Below are 26855 nucleotides of genomic sequence, written 5' to 3' on the forward strand. Positions count from 1 at the left end.
CATGATGTTTTCTCTCTACTCTCATCTTCTATAACAGCCCTTTACATGGCATTTATAAGTTAATTTGTATTATTTAGTATATGACCAACCTATCCTCCCATTATAAACTCATTAAGGGAAGTGACAGTATCATATTTGTGTCCTAACTATATAACACAATGTATTGCACTTATTAAGTGTTCAATAAATGCTGATAAATTAAAAATTTTATTTTGTTTACTATGCTCTTTCTACATAATTTCCAATAAGAATTTCTGTTGCATAGAATAAATCATGTAAAGCAAGGAGAAATCTGTGATATGTGCTATAAATTTCACTTACTATACCACTTTTTAAAAGATACAAGTTATGGTGAACAGAACATAAGGTGAGATGGGCAACATGGATTCTAGCACTTACTCAATATTCTGTTGATGTCTTCCTGACTCCAAATCCAGCTACCTATCAATCCACGACACTATCTTACTAAAATTGTCCCTTCAAATCACCTTGATTGTCTATTTACACAGCTAACTGTAAAGTAACAGCACTTTGCTGATTATTAGCTACAGAGGAGTGGTGAAAAAGACTTAACAATCACTCACCTAAAATTACTTCATCCTCCAAGCTACAGAAAGCAGTAATGAGTGTAACCTTAAAGACACTAGAAATTATATATATATATATATATATATATATATATATATATATATATATATATATATATATATATATATATATATATATAAAGTCTTAGGATATTTTAATGGAAAGTTTTCTAGTTCACAAGTTCCTATGATAGTCATTTATTTAAATTAAATAAATTTGCAGCACAATTACAAATGGTTAATTAACCTCATATTTTGCACAACCATACTTATTAAAAAATATTTTGAGGATTAACATATTGATAACATTTTTTGACATGATTACTTCTTATTCCATTCTTCTTTCTCTTTTCTTTCACGGATAACCTCCTTCAGATATGGTTGAAGGTATAATTTGTCCTAAAGAAAAAAATGACAAGATATTATATGCTGATTGCCAGTTTTATATATAAATTTTCTTTGAGTTACTAACAAAGACTTCACTGAAACAATTACTTTTTTAGTCTCAAATGAGAAAACATTGTGAATCTAAAAACACAGAATACCATATTTCCCCCAAAAAAGACTTTTTCAAAAATAATCTGCCAATTTATAGGAATAAACAGTGACAATGAAGAGATTGTTAAAGGATGCTTGTCCTGAAATTTCAATTTTTGGAGGCCAGACTGAACTTAGTCTCATTCTAAAAATTACAAATTGCTAAAATCCTCAGGAAGAATCCAGTCTATCATTTCTAGTTCGAAGAATCACAGGGAGACAATCTGATAGACTTATATAGTCATCTTATTTTCCCCTAACAATTTCTAATAACCAGAACTCTCAGCTTTATACCTCTTCATATTTTGTCCATTGGTTTTTAGGCAAGATCTGATGCCTCATGGTCAGGTCCAGAGCTCTCTTGATACGAAACATTCGATCATTATACAGATTCTCTGGAAGTCTTCTTATGGCCTCTTTAACATCTTCATCTTCATAAAGTGTGTCATCACGCATCAACCCTATTAAAAGAGTAGATGAAAAAGCTGAACTGGATGCTTTAAAAAAAATAAAATGTCTTAGAGGTGACATTACAATTTAATATGTAAAGAACCAAGCAGAAAAATCCATAAATAATTGGCTAATTATACCTCAATTACTATTTGATTTGAGGGAAAAAGTACAGAAGTATAAATATAAGCACAAAGCAAGTTTTCAAATTTGCAAACTAAACTGAAACTTAGGCAGGAAATGTTATACAAAAATGATCTGTTAAATCTAAGAAATCACAAATGACCATTTAAATTTACTGAAATAAAATTCATGGCATTTTACTAAATTTAAGTTTTTCATCCTAGCCATTTTATCTTTTACAATGATCTTGCTATAGTGCTTTAAGGAGGCTACTAATCAAACTTAGACTATCTCAGCAGAGTGAAAGTTCCATAGTTTTCCACTAAGCTAGAAAAGCTTTCTGAACAGTTCCAGGGACTAGACGGCATCTACTCCCTAAAGACAGGACAGTGAGTAAAGAGCTCAACAGTATGTTAGTCACTAGGTAATGAATACTTTGGCCAATCATAGCAATCCATTAAAAATAGGAAAAATTTTAGATGGCCTTAGATGAAGTCCCTTTCTGCTTTCATTGCAACAGAGATACAGAAATAAGTCAGAAGGTACCACTAATTAGTTTCCTGATGTTCTCAAACACAAGTTTAACTATTCATACTCTAAGTGCAATATCAATTCAATACAATGACTATGATTTCAAGTTATCCTACTACTTAAAATGAGAGAGAACTACAGTTTATGAGGTAGCTTCTATGAAGAACATAAATGTGATTTAATGCTCTTCATTACCTAATGTCTTCCTTTCATAACAATCTTCTTATATTCTATAACCTCACAGCTGATATAATCCAGCTACTGGCTTACTTGCTACAGGACATTGCACCTCCCATTTCTAAGCCTATGCACTGGCAAGAAGGCCCTCCCTCCAATTAGAGACTCTTAGAATCTCTGGATTCCTTTAAGACTCCAAAAGCCATCTCCTGGTCCACTACCTAACTAGTTCTATCTTCTGTAATGTTTTCTTCCATTTAATCTATATATATTTTGTATATTCTGATTTAATATATATGTTGCTATGCATCTCCCCCTTTTCGCCCTACCCCACCTCCACTCTTTTTTTTTTTTTTTTTACAAGAGGATGCTTTTGTTTCCTCTCCTCCCCCCCCCCCCATCTTTAATGCTTAGCACAATGCCTGGCACTTAATAATTTATTGATTTTCTTTAACATATATTCTCCCATTGATATTACATGGCTGAGAATGATTGAATGTCATAATTGAAAAGATACATATTTATAACTGATCCAAAGAGCAAAAAAGAGAAGTGTGTGGTGATTGTTAAGTAGGATATAACATTCTACAAAGTAGGGAGTATAGAAAATACTGTAAAAAAGATGTTGATCATGTATCAAGAATGAAAGATAATAGTCCAACTGATGAATTGGCACTCATGAGGTATTTACTAAAACTCAAGAGACTTCCATTGCATTGGCTAGAATCCCTATGGAGACTATATAACTATGGATGGTTTATAATCAAAAGTACCACCAGAGTCAGCTATGTGTCAGGGAAGACCTGAATTCAAATCTGGCTTCAGACACTTAACCCTTCTTAACTTTGTGACCCTGAACACCCAGCGGGATCCCAATTGCTCCCCACCAAAAACAAAGTCTTATCACCTATATTAAGGCAATTTTGTTTTAAAGGGACATATAATTTAAAAACAGGTTATATGATACTGGCAAGTCATTTAATTTCAGTATTCTGGACATTTATCTATGACTCTTCAGTTGCAGAGAAGGTACCTATTTGCATTGGAAAGAGAAGTTTATTCTTAGAGTTTCTACATCAGTGAAGTCACAGCCCAGGCCATATTCCTACAATTTAAAAGTAAAAGATGAATACCAGATTAATTTATATACAATAATCACACCTAGATTCAAGGCAATTTCAATAGACTTAAGGGAAAGTGCCATCCACATCCAGAGAAAGAATTACAGACTGAATATGGATCAAAACATAGCATTTTCACTTTTTGTTGTTATTTATATGTGTGGTTTTTTCCCTTTTGATCAGATTTTTTTTTTTTGTGCAGCATAATGAATATAGAAATATGTTTAGAGGAATTGCACATGTTTAAACCATATCAAATTGCTTACTGACTTGGGAAGGAGGCGAGGGGAGGAGAGGGAGAAAAATTTGGAATACAAGGTTTTTGCAAAGGAGAATGTTGAAAACTATCTTTGCCTGTATTTGGAGAAGTAAAATAACATTTTAAAAAACAATAATCATACTTAAATATTTACATTTTAAATTTGTATTTAATCAAATAACATATTGCCATTTTTTATTCCAATTTTCTAAGAACCAATAACATTGTGTAGAAGTTACAGAGACTATCAATACAGTCTCTCTGCTAATAAACTTCTGAATTCCTTAACATTAAATCATTTTAAAGTGACAGAATCTGCTTTTTAAATACCATTTTTAGACTTTTTTAAAATGCAAAGGTAAAGATACCTACCAAGTTTGTTGAATCCTGCAGCATTGTAATACCATTTTCGAAGACTCTGGAGCCAGTGTCTTGACGCTACAGTTCAAAGTACCATAATGTTAGTTAATACTATTCATCAGGCACACACCTTTGATAAGCATTATTATTATTGTCTATAGTATTGTCTAGTTTGTTGTTCTACCTCTCAAGAGGAAAACTATAAGAGTTACCAAAAAGGAATTGCTCTGCTGTGATAAGAGTTTTTTACTCTTATAAGTTCCCTATATCAATATAACTCCAACTCAAAAACCCATGTTATTATGCTGATTCTCAATGATCTATTCAAAAAGATTTTCTAAGTGGTAACACAATCAAGTTCAGAATAAATGTATTTTAAAGATAAGCAAATATGCCTCAGACATTAATAACATGATCCTGGGCCAAGTCTTAGGGCCCTAGTTTTCTTATCTATACAAGGAAAATAATAACTTCTACTGCAAAGGCTTGTAGTAAGGATCAAATGAGTTAACACAATAAAAGCTGCACTCTCACTTTTGCAAAATGAGGCCTCAGAAGATTAAAATGATTTGTAGAGGGTCACAAGTACAGCTCTACTTCTCCATATAGTTATCTCATGGTAGTTTTTACTACAAAAATGAAAATAACCACTATAGTGTTTACATACTCATCACTAAAACTACAAGTACTATGGAGGGGGAAGGAGGGGAATGGAGCTGACTACAAATGTTTCAAATGACAGACCTGAGAGTTAATATCAGTCAAGGAGAAAGAGCAGGGCAGAACATAAGAGAAATATGGTGATATTTAAAAGAAAAACAAAACAAAACCATTAACTGTTTCTGCAACCACATGTACTGTTAAAGAAATTACTATCTGGAATTTTAACAATTTGGTTTAAATAAATTTTGAAGGAGGGCTTAGAGAAATTTCACAAGTGAAAGCAGCAAAAAGAAAAATTATAAAATAAGAAAAACATTAAGTGCTTAAGGGAGCTATTCTTGAAGAATAATTTTCAGATAGATCCTGCTTACCTAAGTTAAAAAATTTTTTCCCTATCATTGCCTTAATGTTTTCTCTTCATTTTATTATGCATAAAATCATAAGATTTAGAACTGGATGAGCTTGGTTGAGTTCAATTCCCTCACTTTACAGATGAGGAACTGAGTCACAGAGAGGTTAAGTGATGTATCCAGGTTCACACAGCTAGAAAATGTCTGAGATAGGATTTTTTAGACAAGTCTTTCTGACTTCACATTAGACATGTAATTCCCCCAAATTCTTCAAATTAAAGATTCACTTTGGTTAAAAGCATCCTTTAAAAAATGCAATTACTTCTGAGAAAGTTGTTACTGTCAATTATAGATACATTTCATCAAGATTGCTTTTAACATTTAGGTGAGATTTTGACAGAATAAGAGCATAGAATACCCTGAAAAATACCTGTGTTGGAGTTTCAGAGTGGCACTCAGGAGCAATAAATGCCAGGGAAAAAATTAAGAAGTGAAGATTTGATAACAGAGACACTTAGCAAATACAAAGGACAAAAAGAAAAAATCCCCAGGACCAGATAGATTTACATGTGAAATTCTACCAAACATTTAAAGAACAATTAGCCCGGATGCTATAAAACTATTTGAAAAAATAGGGAATGAAGGAGTCCTACCAAAATCCTTTTATGACACAGATATGGTACTGACACCTAAACCAAGTAGGTTGAAAAGAGAAAGAAAATTATAGACCAATTTCCCTAATGAATATTGATGCTAAAATCTTAACCCAAACAAGATATTAGCAAAAAGACTACAGAAAATCATCCCCAGGATAATACACCATGATCAAGTAGGATTTATACTAGGAATGCAGGGCTGGTTCAATATTAGGAAAACTATTAGTATGACCATATTAATAACCAAATTAACAAAAACCATATGATCATCTCAATAGATGCAGAAAAAGCATTTGATAAAATCCAACATCCATTCCTATTAAAAACATTTGAAAGTATAGGAATAAATGGTCTTTTCCTTAATCAGTAGCACCTATTTAAAACAATCAGTAAGCATCATATGTAATGGGGATAAACTGGAACCACTCCCAATAGGATCAGGAGTGAAACAAGGTTGCCTTCTATTACCATTACTATTCAATATTGTACTAGAAATGCTAGCTTTGGCAATAAGAGCCGAGAAAGAAATTAAAGGAATTAGAGTAAGTAATGAGGAAACCAAATTATCACTCTTTGCTGATGATATGATGGTATATTAGAGAACCCCAGAGATTCTACTAAAAAGCTATTAGAAATAATCCACACCTTTAGTAAAGTTGCAGGATATAAAATAAACCCACATAAGTCATTAGCATTCTTATATATCACTAACAAAACCCAAAAGTTAGAATTACAAAGAGAAATTCCATTTAAAGTAACTACTGACAGTATAAAATATTTAGGAATCTATCTGCCAAGGGAAAATCAGAAACTATATGAGCAAAACTAAGTCTGATCTAACCAACTGGAAAAATATTAAATGCTCTTGGATTGGGTGAGCAAATATAATAAAGATGACAATACTACCTAAACTAATCTATTTATTTAGCGCTATTAACAATCAGACTCCCAAAAAACTATTTTGATGACCTAGAAAAAATAACAAAGTTCATATGGAAAAACAGAAAGTCAAGAATTTCAAGGGAATTAATGAGAAAAAAAATAAATAAATTGAAGGTGGCCTAGCTGTACCAGATCTAAAATTATATTATAAAGCCGCGGTTACCAAAACCATTTGGTAATGGCTAAGAAATAGACTAGTTGATCAGTGGAATAGGTTAGGTACAAAGGACAAAACAGCCAATAACTTAATAATCTAGTGTTTGACAGACCGAAAGATCCCAGCTTTTGGGATAAGAATTCACTATTTGACAAAAATTGCTGGGAAAATTGATAATGAGTATGGCAGAAACTAGGCATTGACTCACACTTAACACCATACACCATGATAAGGTCAAAATGGGTTCATGACCTAGGCATAAAGAATGAGATTATAAATTAGAACATAAGATAGTTTACCTCTCAGACCTGTGGAAAAGGAAGGAATTTATGACCAAAGAAGAACTAGGGATCATTACTGATCACAGAATTTAAAAAAAAATTGCATATCAAATTGAAAAATTTTTGTACAAACAAAACTAAAGTAGATAATAAAGCAATAAAGTGGGAAAACATTTTTACAGTCAAAGGTTCTGATAAAGGCCTCATCTCCAAAATATACAGAGAACTGACTCTAATTTATAAGAAATCAAGCCATTCTCCAATTGATAAATGGTCAAAGGATATGAACAGACAATTCTCAAAGAAATTTCTATTTCTAGCCATATGAAAAGATGCTCCAAATCATTATTAATCAGAGAAATGCAAATTAAGACAACTCTGAGATACCACTACACACCTGTCAGATTGGCTAGAATGACAGGGAAGGATAATGCGGAATCCTGGAGGGGATGTGGGAAACTGGGACATTGATAACATTGTTGGTGGAATTGTGAATACATCCAGCCATTCTGGAGAGCAATTTGGAACTAAGTTCAAAAAGTTATCAAACTATGCATACTCTTTGACCCAGCAATGTAACTACTAGGTTTATATCCCAAAGAGATCTTAAAGAAGGGAAAGAGACCTGTATGTGCAAGAATGTTTGTGGCAGCCCTCTTTGTAGTGGCCAGAAACTGGAAACTGAGTGGATGCCCATCAATTGGAGAATGGCTGAATAAATCGTGGTATATAAATATTATGGAATATTATTGCTCCGTAAGAAATGACCAGCAGGATGATTTCAGAAAGGCCTGGAGAGACTTATAGGAACAGATGCTGAGTGAAATGAACAGGACCAGAAGATCATTATTTACTTCAACAACAATACTATATGATGATCAATTCTGATGGACCAGGCCCTCTTCAACAATGAAGATGAACCAAATCAGTTCCAACTGAGCAGTAATGAACTGAACCAGCTACATCCAGGGTAAGAACTCTGGGAGATGACTATGAACCACTACATAGAATTCCCAATCCCTCTATTTTTGTCTGCCTGTGTGTTTGATTTCCTTCACAGGCTAATTGTACACTATTTCAAAGTCCGACTCTTTTTATACAGCAAATTAACTGTTTGGACATGTATACATATATTGTATTTAACTTATACTTTAACATATTTAACATGTATTCGTCAACCTGCCACCTGAGGTAAGGGGTGAAGGGAAGGAGGGAAAAAGTTGAAATAAAATAATTTGCAACTGTCAATGCTGAAAAATTATCTGTGCATTTATCTTGTACATAAAAAGCTTTTTTTTTCATTTAAAATTTTTTTTTAATTTTTTTTTAAAAAATTTTAAATTAAAAAAAATTTTAAATTTTAAAATTTTTAAAAAATTTTTTTTTAATTTTTTAAAATTAAAAAAAATTAAAAACAAACAACCCCCCCCCTGCATTTTTTTTTTTTTTTTTTGGGCTAGGAACCTACTCGGTAAATAAGAAAAGGAAATTCTATCTAATCACACAGCTTCTTGATGCAAGGTTAAGGATTAGACTAGGAATCTAACCATATTTCCACAATGGGAAATTATGTTCTAAACAAAAATCTTATGAATTTTTGAAATACAACCGACAAATATTTCAATTAAACAAATTAAGTTCTTTGTTCTACAAAGCATTGTAAAATGTCCTTAGAAAATCAAAATCCATCCCTTCTCTCAGGGATCATCTATTGTAATGGGAGAAAATACACATTTATTAGAAAGATTTTCTAATAATTTCAAGATATTCAAAACAACTCTATAGGATTTTCACTACCAAAAGAAAGAAAGGGCAGGTTTGGGGAATAAATTCTAGCTACAAACACTGGTGAAAAAAAATAAATAATGATAACTTTTGTCACTTAATCACTGGAGAGTTGTAATAGAGAAAAGCTCCTGGACTTGCTGAGTCAGAAAATAAAGAACTCTGAAATCACTATTTATGTAACTTTGGGCAAGTGCCATCTTTGAATCTAGATCTCAGTTTCCTGGTCTATAAAGAGAGGAGAGATTGGACTAGATGTCTAAAGTATATTTCAGTTTTAACAGCCATTAATCAGAAATTTAAAGGATCTAGAAAACAGTTTAACTTGAGAAACTTGAGAAAAGTATTTTAGTGCCTTGTTTATATGCAAATTGTGCAGTTAATTACAAAAGAGGCATCTATTTATTAAAAGTAATTGAAATCAATATAGTTGATACAGTCTCCATTTTTTAAGAAATATTTCATAGTTCTAACATGTTTCTTTAGGCATTTTTAAACATTCAACTGAACCAAAATGTAATATTTAATAATTATCCAATTGTCTAAATAGCTTTTTGATGAATGCAACACCTATACTATGCTAGATTAGTATGGACCTTGTTTTCCCTAATCTTATTGTTTCATTCACTAACAATAAAGATTATTGAATGATCTCAGATCTTTTGACTCCAGATTCAGAGCTCTTCCTACTTGATTCAGTGACATAGGAAAAAAAAAAAAAATGAAAAGGAAACAGGAAAAATGCTCCTCTGATCTATAGGGAGTAGAGAAACCAAGGGGGAAGTATTAAATAGAACCCAAATCTATACAAGCTATTTTTTTTAAAGAGTACCTACAGGGGAAGAAGCAAACAGTTCCATCATTTCTGAAGTTCTGCCTTTCCTAATAATTTCAAGATATTCAAAACAATTCTAAGGGTTTTTTTTTTTTCCTACAAAGGAAGAGAGGGGTATAACTTTAGCTAGAAATAGTGCAAAAAAAGTAAAATTAACTTGTCACAATCACAAGAGATTTGGAATAGAAAAAACCTTCTAGAGTTTCGGAGCCCAAACTCTGCTCCCTGATCTTTCAGTTTCCTGGTCTATCAAGACACTAGCTAGAGATAAACTATGTTACTTGCCAACTGACAGACGTGACTGATTCAAAATGCCCAATAAGAACTATACATAATTTTGGACATGGCTTAATTTTTTTCTTGGCTATGTCTATTTGTCAACAGGAAATTTTTTTTTTTTAACTGCTAAAAAGGAGATGGGGCCGAAAATAAATGCTTGTTAATTGAGAAATGTAAAAAGTTCTGCTTCTCTACAAACCATCTCTGTATTAAGAGTCCAATATCTAGTTCCTTCAAAGTTTGATTCAGGTGCAGAATGGAAAGGAAATAGAGATGAGGGAAATGTGATTCTTTCAAAGAACTGCCGTAAGTTTTGCAAAGCGCTTTTATAAGAAATGAGCAAATTAGCAAAGCGCTTTTTGTACTTCGATTTACCTGATGCTCCCTACTCAGAAGTAATTGCATTTTTAAAAGGATGCTTTTTACCAAAGTCTGTCCCTACGGCAGACTATTAATTATCTGAATTTTACAGGCAAACAGACTTTCCCTTATTACCCCAGTTCAGTCAGTCCCCTCAGCCCGGGAGCCTCAGGCCAGGCCTTGCTCGAGTCCCGACCCTCATCTCAGGTCACCTTGGGCCCGGTCATTCTGACCGAGCTCCCGTCGAGACACTCCCTTGGATCTGGGGTCTCCCATTTCCCTGCCGCCCACTCGAGATGGCTGGAGGAGCCGCACAAAGGCTAGAAGGCAGCCAGAGCCCAGTCCACCCCACCTGGATTTCGGACCCCCAATTACTTACAAGGGACCCGCGTCGCCATCTTGATCTAGAAGAGCCAAGCGCTTTGCCTGCTGGGTAAGTCCTAGAGGACGCTAAGAATCACGTGAAAAGGAAGTTGGGGCTCCGCGGGGGCGTGGGCGGACCGTGACAGCGAGAGGGAGTTACTCCTGCGCAGACGTCCTTCGGCTTTCCCCTTTCAATGAATAGACTTCTACTCATTGAACGTTAAGAGTTTGTTGGCTTAGTCCTTTATCTCATTGAAGGGGAACACGAGTTATTTTTTTGAAGTCCCCAAAACAGACTAATATCTTAAAAACACTTTATTCTTATTATTATTAAGCTGTGCCCAACCCCTTCTGAGTTTTGGCAAAGCTAGTGAAAGGGTTTGGGTTTCCTTTTCTAGCACATTTTTACAGATGAGGAAACTGAGGCAGACAGGGTTAAGTGATTTGCCCAGTATCGCACAGCTAATGTCTTTGAATTTGAATTCAGGTCTTCTAGACTTAGCTGCCCTACTTTATTTCAGCACAGTATCAAGGTCCCTTTCAGCTCTTAGTCTCTAGGAAGGGTAAAGAATTTTGCTGTTGCTTACCAGAGTAAGAACTGATTGTTAAATTTTCAGTATGGACATAATATATTTCGAATATCAACAATCCTTCTAAGTTAGAATTTGACTTAGCTAGCCTTAGACTTAGATAGCCTAGTTGGAAGATGTCTATATGGTGCAATGTGTCAATATGAAATCCTACTACTTTGAAAAGAAAAAAAATAAACAAACAAAAATATTTTAGAAAAAAACTTGTTTCGTTCCTTTGAATGAGTTTACAATCTCATTGAGGAATCAAGAATATGCAAACAAGAATCTCCTCTACAAGTCAGACAAGTATGCATCCAGTCTTGGTTAGAAAATTTGAAGGAAGGGGATATTTCCTAAGGCAGGCATCCCGTTACACTTTTGGATAGCTCTAACTTATGTTAAGTTCTTCCTTAAAAATAAATTTAAGCAGGCTCATACTTGTAACCCTTCATAGGGTTTGACTGGATTGGCAAGGCTACTCAGTTTAGTTTTGGCTTTTCTCTGCCATAGCTTGTCAATATTCTTAAAAAGTAGTATATAGAAATGAATGAAATACTGCAGATACAGGTAGTATGGTGCAAAACTTGGAATACTGAAGTCATAACTTTAATTCCAGTTCTGTTCTCACCAGCTACTGAAATTCAAAGGGATTCTGACAAGTGAAACTATCAAGAAATTTTCATCTCTCAGAAGCAAAATCGCTAATGTGGGGATGGGAACACATGGGTGCCAAAGGCTTCCACTTAAAATTCAATTTAAAAAATGTTTTTATTAATAACTTTAGTTTTTTTAGCTCCTAATTTCCCTCTGTATCTGTCCTCCTAGAAAGCTGTCTCTAATAAATAACAAAGAAAAAAAAAGATGCAAGAAAGAAAATAAATTCAGCAAAACCAATCAACATATTGAAAAAAAAAAAAAAGACTTTACAAGCAATGTTTCATACTCATGTATTCCCACTTCTTCAAAGGATTAGGGGCATTCATCTTCTCACATCTTTTTTGGAAGCCAAAGTGTCTTCATTATCTTTTGCAACATTCAGTTTCTATTAGCTTGTGATTGTTTGTTCTATTTACATTATTGTAGAAATTTTGTATTTTTTTTTTTTTTGGTTCTACCTACTTCACTTTGCAACAGTTCATATAGTTATTTCCATGCATTCATCTCAAATTCAATTTTTAAACAACTAAATTCTTTTTAGAAGCTCTGGATCAAGATTTTCCTTGTACTTGGCCAGGAGATCTTAAACAAGTAGAAAGGGGATCTATACTTTATTTCACTAAAATAAAAATGAGGTCATTCACAAAGAGCTCCTTTGTGTCCTCCTCTCAAGTCTGATATCTTTTCATACTTATCTCCTCCTCCCTTACTCCAGTCTCAGATTAAATAGCCCTTATACTGGCCAGCCCTCCTTATCTTCTCCAGTAGATTTTTCCCACTATTACCTCCATTCTAATCTTCCATCTAATCTTATTTCCTGCTCCTTTTCTGCTTTCTGCTTCCTATAAACCCATATTCTTTTTTTTTTTTTTAAAATAACTTTATTGACAGAACCCATGCCTGGGTAATTTTTTTAAACAACATTATCCCTTGCACTAACTTCTGTTCTGATTTTTCCCCTCTCTCCCTTTGTCCCCTCCCCCAGATGGCAAGCAGTCCTATACATGTTAAATATGTCACATATATCCTAGATACAATATATATTTGCAGAACTGAACAGTTCTCTTGTTGCACAGGAAGAATTGGATTCAGAAGGTAAAAATAACCTGGGGAGAAAAACAAAAATGCTGCAAACAGTTTACATTCATTTCTCAGTGTTCTTTCTTTGGGTGTAGCTGCTTCTGTCCATCCTTGATTAATTGAAACTGAATTAGATCTTCTCTTTGTCAAAGAAATCCACTTCCAAGAATACATCCTCATACAGTATCATTGTTGAGGTATATAATGATCTCCTGGTTCTGCTCATTTCACTTAGCATCAGTTCATGTAAATCTCTCCAAGCCTCTCTGTATTCATCCTGATGGTCATTTCTTACAGAACAATAATATTCCATAACATTCATCTACCACAATTACCCAACCATTCTCCAATTGATGGGCATCCATTCATTTTCCAGTTTCTGGCCACTACAAACAGGGCTGCCACAAACATTTTGGCACATACAGGTCCCTTTCTTTAGTATCTCTTTGGGATATAAGCCCAGTAGAAACACTGCTGGATCAAAAGGTAAGCACAGTTTGATAACTTTTTGAGCATAGTTCCAAATTGCTCTCCAGAATGGCTGGATGTATTCACAATTCCACAAATAATGTATTAGTGTCCCCATTTTCCCACATCCCCTCCAACATTCCGCATTATGTTTCCCTGTCATTCTAGCCAATCTGACAGGTTACAAACCCATATTCTTAAAAAAACTTTCACCAGCTTCAAATTAAACTTCCTTTCTCAGCTAAACTTCTTGAGAAAGATGCCTATGCTAAGTGAGTACTCTCCACTTCACCTCTTATTCTTTCAAACCCTCTACAGCCTAATTTCCAACTTTATTATTCAAGTGAAATTCAACTGAAATTGTTCTCTCCAAATTTACTAAACCTATCTTAAATGAGAAATCTAGTGGTATTTTCTCAATCCTTATCCTTCTTGAGCTTTCGAAAATACCTAATATTGAAGACTACCTTTTCCTCCTGGATACTTTCTCTTCTCTGAATTTCTCTGGCTGTGATTACTTCTTAGTCTCATCTGATCACTGCTTCTCAGTCTTTTTTTTTGCTAAATTTTCATCCATGTTATGCCTTTTAACTTTGGCTGACCTTCAATGATCCGTCATAAGTGAACCCTTTTTGCTCTTCTTTTTTATACTCTATTACAAGGTGATCTCATCAGTTCCCATGGCTTCAATGATCATTTCTAAGCAAATGATTCCTAGAGCTTTATATGTAGCCCTAATGTTTCCAGAACTCCTGTCTTACATCACCAATTATCTACTGGACATTTTGAACCAGATGGTATCTCATACTCAACATGCACAAAACAGAACTTTTCTCAGCAAACCATTACCTCCTTCTGAACTTTCCTGTTGCTTTGATGGCAAGCCATGCTTCCAATCACCCATGTTCCCAACTTCAATGTCATCCCAGATTCTTTTTTTTTACTCACTTCATATATCCAAAAAAGTTTCTTTCTCTTTATCATCTCATATTTTTGAGTATCCCTGGTGTTTGTTCATAATAAAGACAATAAATTCATATTAATTGGTTGATTGAATAGATTTAAAAATCAAGAGTTTGGGTCTTGGAGCTTAGGTAATACAAATGATTACAGTGATCTCACTGAAGCCATGTGAACTCTTTGAATTTCTATTTTATTATTTATGAAGTAGATACATCTTGCACTACCTACCTCACTCACTGGACTGTTATAAGTGTTTTTGTAAATTTTAAAGCCTGATGTAAATATGAGCTAAAGATCACTTTTAAAAAGGTTGATGAATTGAATACTTATGTCTACTGGAAGAAAATTGCTTTAGTATGTTATGGGCCAGAACTTGAAACAAGGTGCTAAGTTAGTGGAATTGATAAGAGACAATGGTTATTTAGCATGGTGTTTAACAGTTCTCTAGTTCAGTACATGTACTTAGGACTTATTATAGTTTTGCAAGATTCACACCTTTGATAAGAGACCATATAAGCTTGGACAAACTCAGCCAGAATCAGAATGAGGGAAGACCAGAGAAGTGGTGGCAGGCTGTCTTCCTTTGCTTCTCCACTGAAACCAAGATCTAGAAGACCTTCAGAAAAACTAGCTGAGCCCCAAGTGAAGGAGGCAAGACTTTGAACGAGACAATAAAGGATTTGGACTCTAACCCCTGGCTACTTGTGTGGTGATTACTGAACTGAAAAGAAGGCTCCCTCCAGAGACCCCAAGAAAACCCCAACAGAGAACATGACATTTTAGAGAGAATATTACATTAGTGGATAGAAAGGAGTCAAAAAAACCAATGTTCAAGTTCCTTCGAACACATGCTAGCTATGTGATACTGATTAAGTCACTTAACTCCTCAGAAGTTTATGCAATTCTCTAAGAATGCAAGATAAACACGTGATGAACTGCATGAGTAGGTGTTTTCTTGCTAGGAATTTCCTATATCAGTGAAATCACAGGAATAATGAAAACTGCACTTGATATTATTAGGAACTAAAATTCAAAAAATATAGACTAGAAAAAGAAACGGGAAGCTGATGAACACCAGAAGTTAATCAATAAAATTTATTAAGTGCCTATTATGTGTCAAGCACTGAGCTAAGCAACACACCTATAAAGAAAGGCAAAAATTATTCAGTCCCTACTCTCCAGAAGTTCACAACCTAGTGAGAAAGACAACTTGAAAACAACTATGTACAAATGAAATATATACAGCACAAAAGAGAGCTAATTAGCAGAAGGAAGGCACTAGCATTATAAGGGACTGTGAAACGCGTCTTGTAAAAGGTAGGATTTTACCTGGGACATGAAAAAAGCTAAGGAATCTAAGAGATAGAACATTCCAACCAAGGTGGACAGCCAGTAAGAATGCCCAAAATGGGAAACAAAGAGGCCAGTATCACTGGATTACAGAATATGGTATGTGTGGTGAGAAGATGAGAATGTTAAGGAAGACTGGATCCAGTTTATGAAGGGCTCTAAATGTCAGAGAATTTTATTGTGGCAAAGATTATCTTGGTGTGTAGTTCCAAGGGAGGTAGGAATAAATATATCTCTAGTGTATCTTTCCTCTCATCCTTCTCCCAGCTGTTCTAAGAGAACTGGTCATTCTATTCTCATCAGGGAGGGTTCCAGGAAAGAATTATATTCCTGCCTTCAAGAAGTTACAATCTAGTAGGGAATCACTTTTAGAATTCATTGTTGAGTTATGAAAGATAAACAGGGGTGGTCCACAATGGCACAAAAATTTTGAGGAGACATCACTGATAGTTGAGGGGACTATGAAAAAAGAAATGGAGATGGAGCTGGGCTTTGAAGGAAAGAAAAGCTGGGGAAAGAGTGACTATTTCTGGAATGGAAAGATATTGTCTATAAAAGTCCAGAGAAAGGCAAAGGGAGTAGAAACACAATGACCTGGAAGGGTATAAAGACAAATAGCATAGAACTGGAATAAATCAGATAAAGTATCCCAGAAAGAGTAACTTTAAATGTAGGTGATATGGATAAAGATGGAAATAAGCATTTATTAAGTACCTATCATGAATGAAGCACTGTGCTAAATAGTTTACAAATATTTGATCTTCTGGATACTATTATTATTATTGCCATTTTTCAGAGAAAACTGAGGAAAACAGAGGTTTAGTGATTTGCACTAGATCATACAACTAGTAAATGTGTGAGGCCAGATTTAATAGATTTTCATGAATTCATACACCTACATAGTAGAATGGATGGAAAACCAGTTTGGAATCAGGAGGACTTGAATTCAAACCGTACATACTACTTGTTATGATACTGGGCAAGTCAACTTTGTTGGCCTCAGTTTCCTCAAACGTAAACAGAGTTGGAGAAGGAAATGACAAATCACACTAGTATCTTTGCCAAGAAAAATCCAAATGAGGTCATGTAGGGTCAGATACAACTGAAACACCTCAATGGCTTTCTGACTTCAGATACTCCAGCACTCTACCCACTACACCACCTAGTTGTCTCTAAGTAGAAAAAGTTTATAGGGATAGGGAATGACATAGAAACAGAAATTAGTAAATTGTTTCTGGGGAGTTGTTGTAGAGTGCTGTAATTATAATATCTCATTTATTTATGTTTTAAGATCCTTTTTCCTCACACTGATTCAATGTTGTCAATTTGCCAAATATTATCCCCATTTTAAAGTTGAGGAAATGAAAGCTGAGTTTGAGTGACTTGCCTAAAGTAATACAAGTAGGAATTAAACCTGGGTTTACTACTTTACTACAATTCACACTGTTACTTGCTTTCCTTTTCTATGGTCTTCCTTTCCCTAATTTTAATTCATGTCCTTTCCCCCTTCAGTGTTGAATCTCTATGTGCAAATAGAAGCATGTACTCCTTTATATAATACCAAATGGAATGGAACTTTTAATAGTTATTATGGAATATGGAGTTGAGTATGTCTGATATTCTGGATATTCGTGACACTTGATGACAAAATAATAAAGGCATCCTGAGAAGACCTAACTCACAAAGATCATCGTTCCATTTCTTACCTCAGAAATCTGTCAGTCAGGTTAATGAATTTAAAGAACAAAGTCTCACTATAAGGTTATCTAACTATAGCAGAAATCAACTTAGTTGACATTTACCAAAAAAAATGTACACTTCCACCCTCTACTTGTCATTCTAAGTCCTCAATCTGACTTAATTGAAGAAATGCACAGTAGTTGAATCTTATGTAACTGGGCAATTGGCAAATCCAGATGGCTCACAAATTAAAAGAGCTAAGTAAATTAAGGGTGTTGTTGTTCCAATATAAGGGAAGCAAACAATTGCATTTCAGCACTACAATTGGACAGAGGTCTGATAAACTCAAGAATAGGGATGGCTAAAATTCCTTGAGAGTCATGGTTGGTATTGCCACTCTCCTCAATCTCAGATTATTCTGAGAATGCATCATTTTATATGCTCTTTTTTCTATCTTTGGAATGAAGGACATTTTCCCTCAGAATGAAACAAATTACTGAATCAAAAAAGATCTCAAAGGTCATCTGCCCAACCTATACTTCAAAAATCTCCTCTATGAAATACCTAACAAGCTGTTATCTAGCCTTTGGTCAAAAATCTCTAGTAAGGAGGAACCCACTACTTTCCTCTTAATAGCACATTGTATTTTTGAATAGCTGAAAGTGATAGGAAGTTTTTCCTTCAAGTCTAAATGGGCTTTTTAGCTGTTTAAAAAAAGGCAATTCCAAAAATGTTTTGGACAATGGTACCACTGTGGAAATAAATATATAGCCTAATCAATCTAAAATGAGTTACTGCATTCTCTCTCTCTCTCTCAATTAGTTCCCATTTTCCCCAGAAGAAAAGTGACAGTTAAATCCTTCTGTTTAAAAATCCTTCTGCCTAGAATGGGAAGAATTTTTAAAGAGAGGGAATGGATTGTATTTTTTATGGTAGATTAAACGTATCGTTCTTTATTTTTAAAGTAAGAAACATCAAAACTTTTTTATTATAAAAGCAACATCAAGGGCAGCTAAGTGGCACAGTGCACAGAGTGCCAGGTCTAGAGTCACAAAAAATCAACTCTCCAACATCAAATCTGGCCTCAGACATTTACTAGCTATGTGACCCTGAACTAGTCACTGAACCCTGAAGATTTGAAAGGAACAAGCTTTTTTTTTTTTTTTTTACAATAATAAACATTTATTTAAAATGATTGAGACAAAGTTATTTATACAAAGTATATAATGACTCACATAAATATTAGTAGATTAAATTAATCTTTTTCCATTGATCAGCAGCTAAACAGTTTTCAAGAACATTTCAAAGTCCTCTAGTGAAGCTTTAGCAATCTCTTTACAAAATACTTCATCAGGAAGAGATACCAGTTTGTCCAAAGAGATGTAATTAGGTTTTTGGGGATCATACTGTGCTCTTCCTAAGTAGTTAAGAAATGAGTGTCTTTCTTTGATTTTTAGCACTTTTGAATTGAATACCTAGAAAAGAAAAAACAAGGCTGAATTATATCACACTTAGATTTTCAAGAGTAATGCTAAACTTAATAATCTAGCCATCTTTTTCAAACTTGACTCTAACTTATGGCAATTTCAAGAATCAAATCTGTGCTGAAACAATAAAAATTTGCCATATGCATGGATGATAAACAGAATGTGCCAAAGTCCTGAGGGGAATTCTAAAAGAAGAGTTTTTGTTTCCATTTTTCTTTAGCAATTAGTCCTATTGGAATAAACATATATTCTCCTAAGTTAATTACTTTGAAAATGATAACTTTCACCCCAAAGCAGTCACAATTCATCAAGATATATGCTAATATATATAACATATATCTTAATATACATATATGCGTACACATCTATTCCAGAATAATTTATAAATTGTTCTAAATGCTTACCACATTTAGTATATATCACTTAGAAATATCATTTCCAGTGGAGAAACTTTTGAACGTATAATTCGGCATATTTGGCAAAAAACAAAATGTCTGCTAAGTTGTCCTTATCAACGTTCTGGTTGGGTTTTTAATCAAATCAGTTATTAGACCTAGGTTCCATTCCCACTCCTGTCACTTATAAGACATGTGTCAATGGGTAAGTCACTTTAACCTCTCTGAGCTTCAATTTCATGTAAAAAAAATGTAGGTGGCAATTTTGGTCCCACTTATGTCCCAAGGTGATTGTAATGAGTACCCTTAGTATATCTCAAAGCCTGATATAAAAATGAGTTAATATTACTTAACTTTCAAAATAATTTCCTCACTTAAAGACAAAAACTACAATTATGTAGTCAAATGATTTGGTGAAAAGAAGCATTTTTTTAAAATCCCAAATTCACTGGGGAAAGAGCTAGATTTGAATATCTGAGTTCTTATTTCAGCTTTGCTACTTGTGACGTGAGTCAATTATACTGACCTACTCTCTTAGCTATATAAAGAGGGAACTGGATCATGTGACTATTAAAGTCCTTTCCAGTTTTAAATCTATGATCTTAAAATCACTTTGACATTGAACCTTAAGAACAGCAACAGTCTTATGCAAAAAATATTTTGTAAGAAGCACATATAATTGTATATGCAAGATAATTGTACAAATATGTACATAAATATTGGAACTAACATGTATTTTAACATGTATAACACATATTGAATTACTTGCCATCTAGGGGAAGGAGTTGGGGGAAGAAGGGGAAAATCTGAAACATAAGGATCAATGTTAAAAAATTATCTGTGCATATATGTTTTTAAAATAAAAAGTTTTAATAATAAATAAATAAAGGGAAATTTTTTTAAAGCACATTTTATTCCTTAAATAGACATGGAAGTAGATATTAGAAATTTAATGCACAGAATTAGAAACCACAGGACTGCAGATAAAAGCTCATTACACAAAACCCAAATTTGAAAAAGAAGTAAATTTGCATGGTGGTTTGTGGGAGTTATGATATCTTTTCTTTGGGTACCACACAATTATTGAAGAAACTTTCTATTTTCACATTTTGTGGTACTGTCAGCTGAGATGAGGTTAGGTGAAAATTCGTAATTAAAATTCAAAAAACATTTTAAGATCCCACATTTCTACCAGGGAAGAAAAAGAATATTAGAAATACCACCTCCCATTATTGCAAAAGCTTCTGAGAACTTAATATATCCAATGAAAATCAACATGTGGAGGCTTGATGTTGTTTGTCTTTTGTTCTCAAAGAGAACCATGACATCAGGGAGGTGTCACCATAACATGTGAATGAATTGGATGTAAGTCATGAGGGCTGTGCAAGGTCACCTGCCTCACTTTCTCCACTGACACCATCTGAGCCCAATGGTAAGGCATAAATTAAGATGACTGGAGGCTGCACTGAATGGGGGAGACCTTGGCTTTTTTAAGCTAAGTCTCAGTCTGATGAGGCCACACATATTCAGTGATTAGGTTAAGTAATTGAGGCAAAGAATCTCCTCTTTCAAAAGTCCAAAAACCTAGTCCAAAAAAAAAAAGTTAAAAACAAAAACAAAAATAAAGAAATGAATGAATCTGGAAGGGAAAGACTCTCAGGGTTTCTGACCAAAGCAGAAATGATTACTATTTACATTCAATTCAATATGAGTCAATCAGGACCCAAACAATAACCAAATGGGGCTTGGCCCATGGGTGGCCAATGAAAAGACATGATCCTTAAGAAAGGTATCTTGGGAGGATAGAGGTGCAAAAGAAAGGGGGGGAGGGGGGGAAATGCTTTTAAGAACCAGAAGGAGGAAAAGGAGGAAGGGAGAAAAGGAAGTCTTCCAACTGGCCAATCCTGGTTTATGGGCCAGCTTTATTCACAGAGGTTGTTGTTTGTCCTTCTTTCCCAAAGAGGACCATGATACCAAAAGGCCATTTGCATACCCACAATTCTGTATTTTACCAACATTTAGAAGGACATTTACTATATGTAGAACGACACTATGGAAAAACCAGCTTGAAAGAAATTTCAAAAGTATTAGAATAAATTTACAATAACGTGTTTTTAATTAGCACTTTTCTTGTAATGTCTACTTATGATATCAGAAATATAGAATTCATTTTTTCTTTAAATATATAAATGGAGAATCTCAATAGTACAATGTAATTCATATAGGCTTCCTCACTCTGTGCAACTCATTACTGTATTGTAGATGGGTTCCTAGGTTCTAGAAGGAAATGCAAGCTCCATCACATTTTACCATAAATGAAAGGCTTCAAGATTGGTCCCAGCAATAACTTATGTCTGTTTTCCAAAGAACACCCTAAGGAACTGAAAGTCTCATTACCATAAGAATGCTTCAAATTTTGGTCATGGCCAGCCACTGAAAAATTTAAAAATGGCTCCTATTCTTGGCAGTTCCTAGCAGCAGTGATGGTAGCAGAATGGTGAGAAAATGAGTAGATGGTGCTTAAGAAACAATTTTTATACAATTTAAAATACCTTCTTTAAAACAATTTTTAAAAACCACAATTTCAAAACATATAGTCCAAAAGATTATATATGACCAAGAAAAAATCTCTGAGCTCAGATGTGGGCACTATTCACACTGGATAATTTTATTCTAATTTCCCCATCTATAATTGAAAACAACAATCTATTTGAAAGGAAAATTATGAGTAAAAATTGCCATATATTAAAATATTTTGAAAATTTTACTTTCCCAATCATTATATGAAATCATTACATGATTTCATCTCAATATGAGTATATACTGACTGATTTTTCTTGTGAACAAGTTTTCAATTCTGTCCAGTACCTGCATACTTGTGGAAAAGCAGGATGAATGCTGTCCTATTTAATGTCTGATATGTATACCTAATAGCAAAAAATTCAATTACCACACTGTTATTACTCAAGTATTTAAGAAGTAGAAAAGGACTGTTGGATTTTCAGAATTTTGGCTGAGTTTCCAGAGTTGACAATGATCTTGTTGCTCTATAAACTGAGCACATTTCATAACAGGAAGAACTGCAGATGACTACTGAATTCCCAAAGTCATCTTGATAATCAGCTTTCAAACCAGAAGAGCATTTTAAAAGCCATATAACATGATCTGTGAACAAATTTTATGATCTCTATCAGCTCAGGATATAGTTATTCAGTGATTACGGGTATGAATAATTTATTATCTATTTTGACAGCAAGAGCAAAGGCTTCATTTTAATTTGAAAAAAAGGCAATGGAAAGGAGGAAGCACCCTCCTATGGGCAGGGTTAACATTTTAATCCCTAACCATCACTGACCCTCATCCTTATTGGCTGAGGATCTTGCATTCTTTACTCGGGAACTATCCAAGAAATTGAATAAGTACATAGTTGCCCATATTTGATTGAAATAGGGAGAAAATGATGTCATGGAGGAAGGTGACTTAGGTATGTCCTTGGATCAATGCTCAAAGTCCTTCAGGCCTACTCAAACTCTGAAGTAAATGAAGCCTTACTCGATTTTCACAACTGTCTTGAAAGATCTCACTTCATCACATTCACACTTAATTCAACAGAAAACAAGTTAAATGTGTTAACTTGTTTATATTTGCATCTAAGTTTAAATGGACTGTAAGCTCAAAGAATCAACAGTGGACACCTGATTCCTGTCATGCCATGTCATACATGGCAGCTATAAAAGTTAATGCAATCTCAGAATATGCTGAGAGGTATAGTAACCAGAACCACAGAACTGATAGTGCCTAATGAGATGACATCTGAAAAACCATAGTCAGTTCTAGGTGTCACATATTGAGAAAGACATGGATAAGATGCGAGTATCCAAAGAATGGCAATGGTGAAAGGCTTTAAGATCATTTCAAATAAGAATCAAATGAAAGAAAAAAAAGGATCTATCTTGGAGAAGGGGAAATAAAAGTTGCCTTCAAAGATTAGGAGTGTTCATCCAGCCATTCTGGAGAGCAATTTGGAACTATGCTCAAAAAGTTATCAAACTGTGCATACCCTTTGATCCAGCAGTGTTTCTACTGGGCTTATACCCCAAAGAGATACTAAAGAAGGGAAAGGGACCTGTATGTGCCAAAATGTTTGTGGCAGCCCTGTCTGTAGTGGCTAGAAGCTGGAAAATGAATGGATGCCCATCAATTGGAGAATGGTTGAGTAAATTGTGGTATATGAATGTTATGGAATATTATTGTTCTGTAAGAAATGACCAGCAGGATGAATATAGAGAAGCTTGGAGCTTCTTGGGGGGGAAGCTTGGAGAGACTTACATGAACTGATGCTAAGGGAAATGAGCAGAACCAGGAGATCATTATATACCTCAACAATGATACTGTTTGAGGATGTATTCTGATGGAAGTGGATCTCTTAGACAAAGAGAAGATCTAACTCAGTTTCAATTGATCAATGATGGACAGAAGCAGCTACACCCAAAGAAAGAACACTGAGAAATGAATGTAAACTGTTTGCAGCATTTTTGTTTTTCTTCCCAGGTTATTTTTTACCTTCTGAATCCAATTCTCCCTGTGCAACTGTTCGGTTCTGTACACATATATTGTATCTAGGATATACTGTAACCTATTTAACATGTAAAGGACTGCTTGCCATCTGGGGGAGGGGGTGGAGGGAGGGAGGGAAAAACTCAGAACAGAAGTGAGTGCAAGGGATAATGCTGTAAAAAAATTACCCTGGCATGGGTTCTGTCAATAAAAAGTTATTAAAAAAAAAAAAAAAACAAACAAACAAAGATTAGGAGTGTTACCACACAGAAATTCATATAAATTTGTTCTGCTTGGACCCCCTGATCTAGTCAAAGAAAAACATAACAATTCGAGGCATCTAACAGAGGAATGGGCTAGGAGGTCATGGCTTCTCCTTCACTATATTTTCAAAGTCTAGGTGACTACATGGTCAAGAGTATCATAGAAGGGGATGTTAGAGATGGGAGGAGAGGAGAGATTAAATGACCTCTGAGTTCCCATATAACAAGTAATAGTCTGTGAAGTTCTCATTTGTAAATAGAAACAACTGTCTTTGAAGGAGGTGTGAGGTGACCGACAAGATAAAGAGCTAAACATTTTCACTGATCCTTATGACCTTTCCAGTCTCTCCAAAATAGGAATTATGTGTAAGAACTAAAGTAATTTCAGTTCTTTCCATGGTCTATATATATATATATATATATGTATAATCATTGTAATTTCCATAGTATTGTTTCATTTGTTTTGTTATTTATATTATTCTCATTGTATATCTTATATTTCTAGTTTGTTTTTTACTTTATATCAGTTCATAGAAGTCTTCCCCGTTTCTTTGTATTTATCATATTCATGATTTCTTAGAGTACGCTGATATTCTATTACATTTATCTACTATAAATTCAAATCATGAGGAACAGCTACTTTAATAGTGACCTGAGTTGTGTCCCCTTTGATGTTTGAGGGGGTCCTGAAGCAGTGTCCCCTTTAATCTGTGAAAGAAGGGTGATTTGGGGCCTCAAACTCAACTTTTAGGGAAGGGCCACACCCTTGTTCACTAGGAAAACTCCCAAGATAAGTAATCTTTTTTCAATTGGAAATCTAGGCCAGGGGCATTTTCAACATAGACTCAAACTCCCAATTAAGTAATCTCATTCAATTTTGAATTGAAGCATCAAGCCTCAGACAGCTAATAAAAAAAACAACTAGGAGATGTCCTAAACAGGATTATGCCCACTGGTGAAGATTTCTTCTCAGTGTAACCCACCTTTGCTATACTCCCTGCCCACTAAAATGGCTGCCTTCTTAGAAAGCTATCTTCTCAGTGGAAATAAAATTCCTTTTGCCACAGATTTTGGGTTTTGTGAATTCTTTCGCATGGGACCTGTGGCTCCGACCTGAGAGGATCTCCCACCCCTTTTCTTGCACCTCATTCATAGTTATTTAATAGTTATTTGTTATTACAAAAAATAATGTGATAAATATTTTGGTGTACTAGTATCTATCCTTGATTTACTTGAGTTTTGTGCCTAACAGTGGAATTTTTCTATAACAATAAATCAGGTGAGTTTTCCTACATTAATGGAGATAATGAGGGGAGCCCTGAAACTCTCTCTCAGACTTTGGGGGGAATGCTTGAGAAACTCCCTCAGAGAAGCTCTCCCCTGAGTGACCCACCCCAGAGAATCAAGATAAACTGGCTTCATTCTGTTATCTGGGTGGGACTAGTTGAGCTCAGGACCACTCCTATTTAGCCCAAGCTAGAGATCTAGATATTGACCTCTACTGAGTAGAGATTAGTCCAGGGACACTCATTCAATTAGAAGATTCTCTATTCTGATTTCAACTCAAAACTGCTCCCAGCCCCCACCAAGAGCTACCCATATAAGAAGCTTCCTTCAGCTCAATTCCTTGCAGAGAGTTCAAAAGCAGGAATCATGCCAGGCCAAGGGACCTCTCTTGGCATAGCTGCCTGCGATGGATTCTCTGCCCGCCGAAAAGACATTCTCTTTTCGGCCTCTCTTTGTCTCTCTCATACATTTCCCTAAAAGGACCTTACTCCTCTTTTTCTCTCTATCAGGATTTCTCTGCTAGAGAATTTCTCTGCTTGACATTTACTTCTCTTTCACACAGAGAATTTCCCAAGGCATTGAATTAAAGGTCAGAAACATTTTAAAGATGAAAAGTTATAAAAACTTTTCCAGAGAACTTCACTACATGAATTACCTGTGGAAATTTGACAATAATATGATGGGGAATGTTCATCACATTGTGCACATAGTCAAAAGTCTCTGTTAATTTCTTTTTGCTTGCAGTTAAAATCTTTGGGATTCTGGTCACCATGTGCTGAATTTCATTATGTTTAAAGCCAAGTTGAAGTTGGTAAACCTAATAAAACACAAACATAACAAAAAATAAATCACATACATTTCTGGATTTAAAAAAATATTATCTCAATCCATACACACCATAAACAAAACATTTAAAATCATAAAGTGTTATTATCTTTCTTAAAATGATTTATTTATTTTTCATTTATGGAATAAAACAAGCATTTTCATAATATGATTTTTTAAAATGCACATGAAAATCTATTGTGTACAATACGCTATTGTTTTAAAATATATAATAAAGTCATCATGTACATTTCTTTTTTTTTGTTTTTTCCCCTCCCCATTCCCTCCCTTAGAGATGACTATCATTAGACACAAACATGTATATATATGTAAAATCATTCTATACATCCTCCTATTTATCAATTCTTTCTCTGGCATTACAAGATAAGAAGAAACAAAAGAAATGTTTATAGAAACAGCATTATTGTTTGAAAAGCAAATTTCAGTGAATAAGT

The 26855-nt window shown here is 34.4% G+C and overlaps 2 protein-coding genes across 2 annotated transcripts in view; both read right to left on the reverse strand.

Annotated features, from left to right (window-relative positions):
- Positions 1-769: 769 nt before the first annotated feature.
- On the reverse strand, positions 770-10896 carry LOC127544306 (cytochrome b-c1 complex subunit 7). Its single transcript, XM_051970886.1, has 4 exons — positions 10833-10896; positions 4158-4223; positions 1419-1585; positions 770-986 (listed from the first exon to the last, which is right to left on the reverse strand). The coding sequence occupies exons 1-4, from the start codon at positions 10849-10851 to the stop codon at positions 909-911; spliced, it is 330 nt and encodes a 109-aa protein (XP_051826846.1). The 5' UTR covers positions 10852-10896; the 3' UTR covers positions 770-908.
- Positions 10897-18737: 7841 nt separating this feature from the next.
- MTERF3 (mitochondrial transcription termination factor 3) overlaps positions 18738-26855 on the reverse strand; it is a 51296-nt gene continuing 43178 nt past the window's right edge. Inside the window, exons 7-8 of the mRNA XM_051970888.1 lie at positions 26231-26392; positions 18738-19061 (exon numbers count right to left, since the gene is read on the reverse strand). Coding sequence (XP_051826848.1) covers positions 18867-19061; positions 26231-26392 — 357 coding nt within the window. The 3' untranslated portion in view covers positions 18738-18866. The remainder of the gene's footprint in view (positions 19062-26230; positions 26393-26855) is intronic.

Source organism: Antechinus flavipes, chromosome 1 (genome assembly GCF_016432865.1).
Source record: "Antechinus flavipes isolate AdamAnt ecotype Samford, QLD, Australia chromosome 1, AdamAnt_v2, whole genome shotgun sequence".
Lineage (NCBI taxonomy): Eukaryota > Metazoa > Chordata > Mammalia > Dasyuromorphia > Dasyuridae > Antechinus > Antechinus flavipes.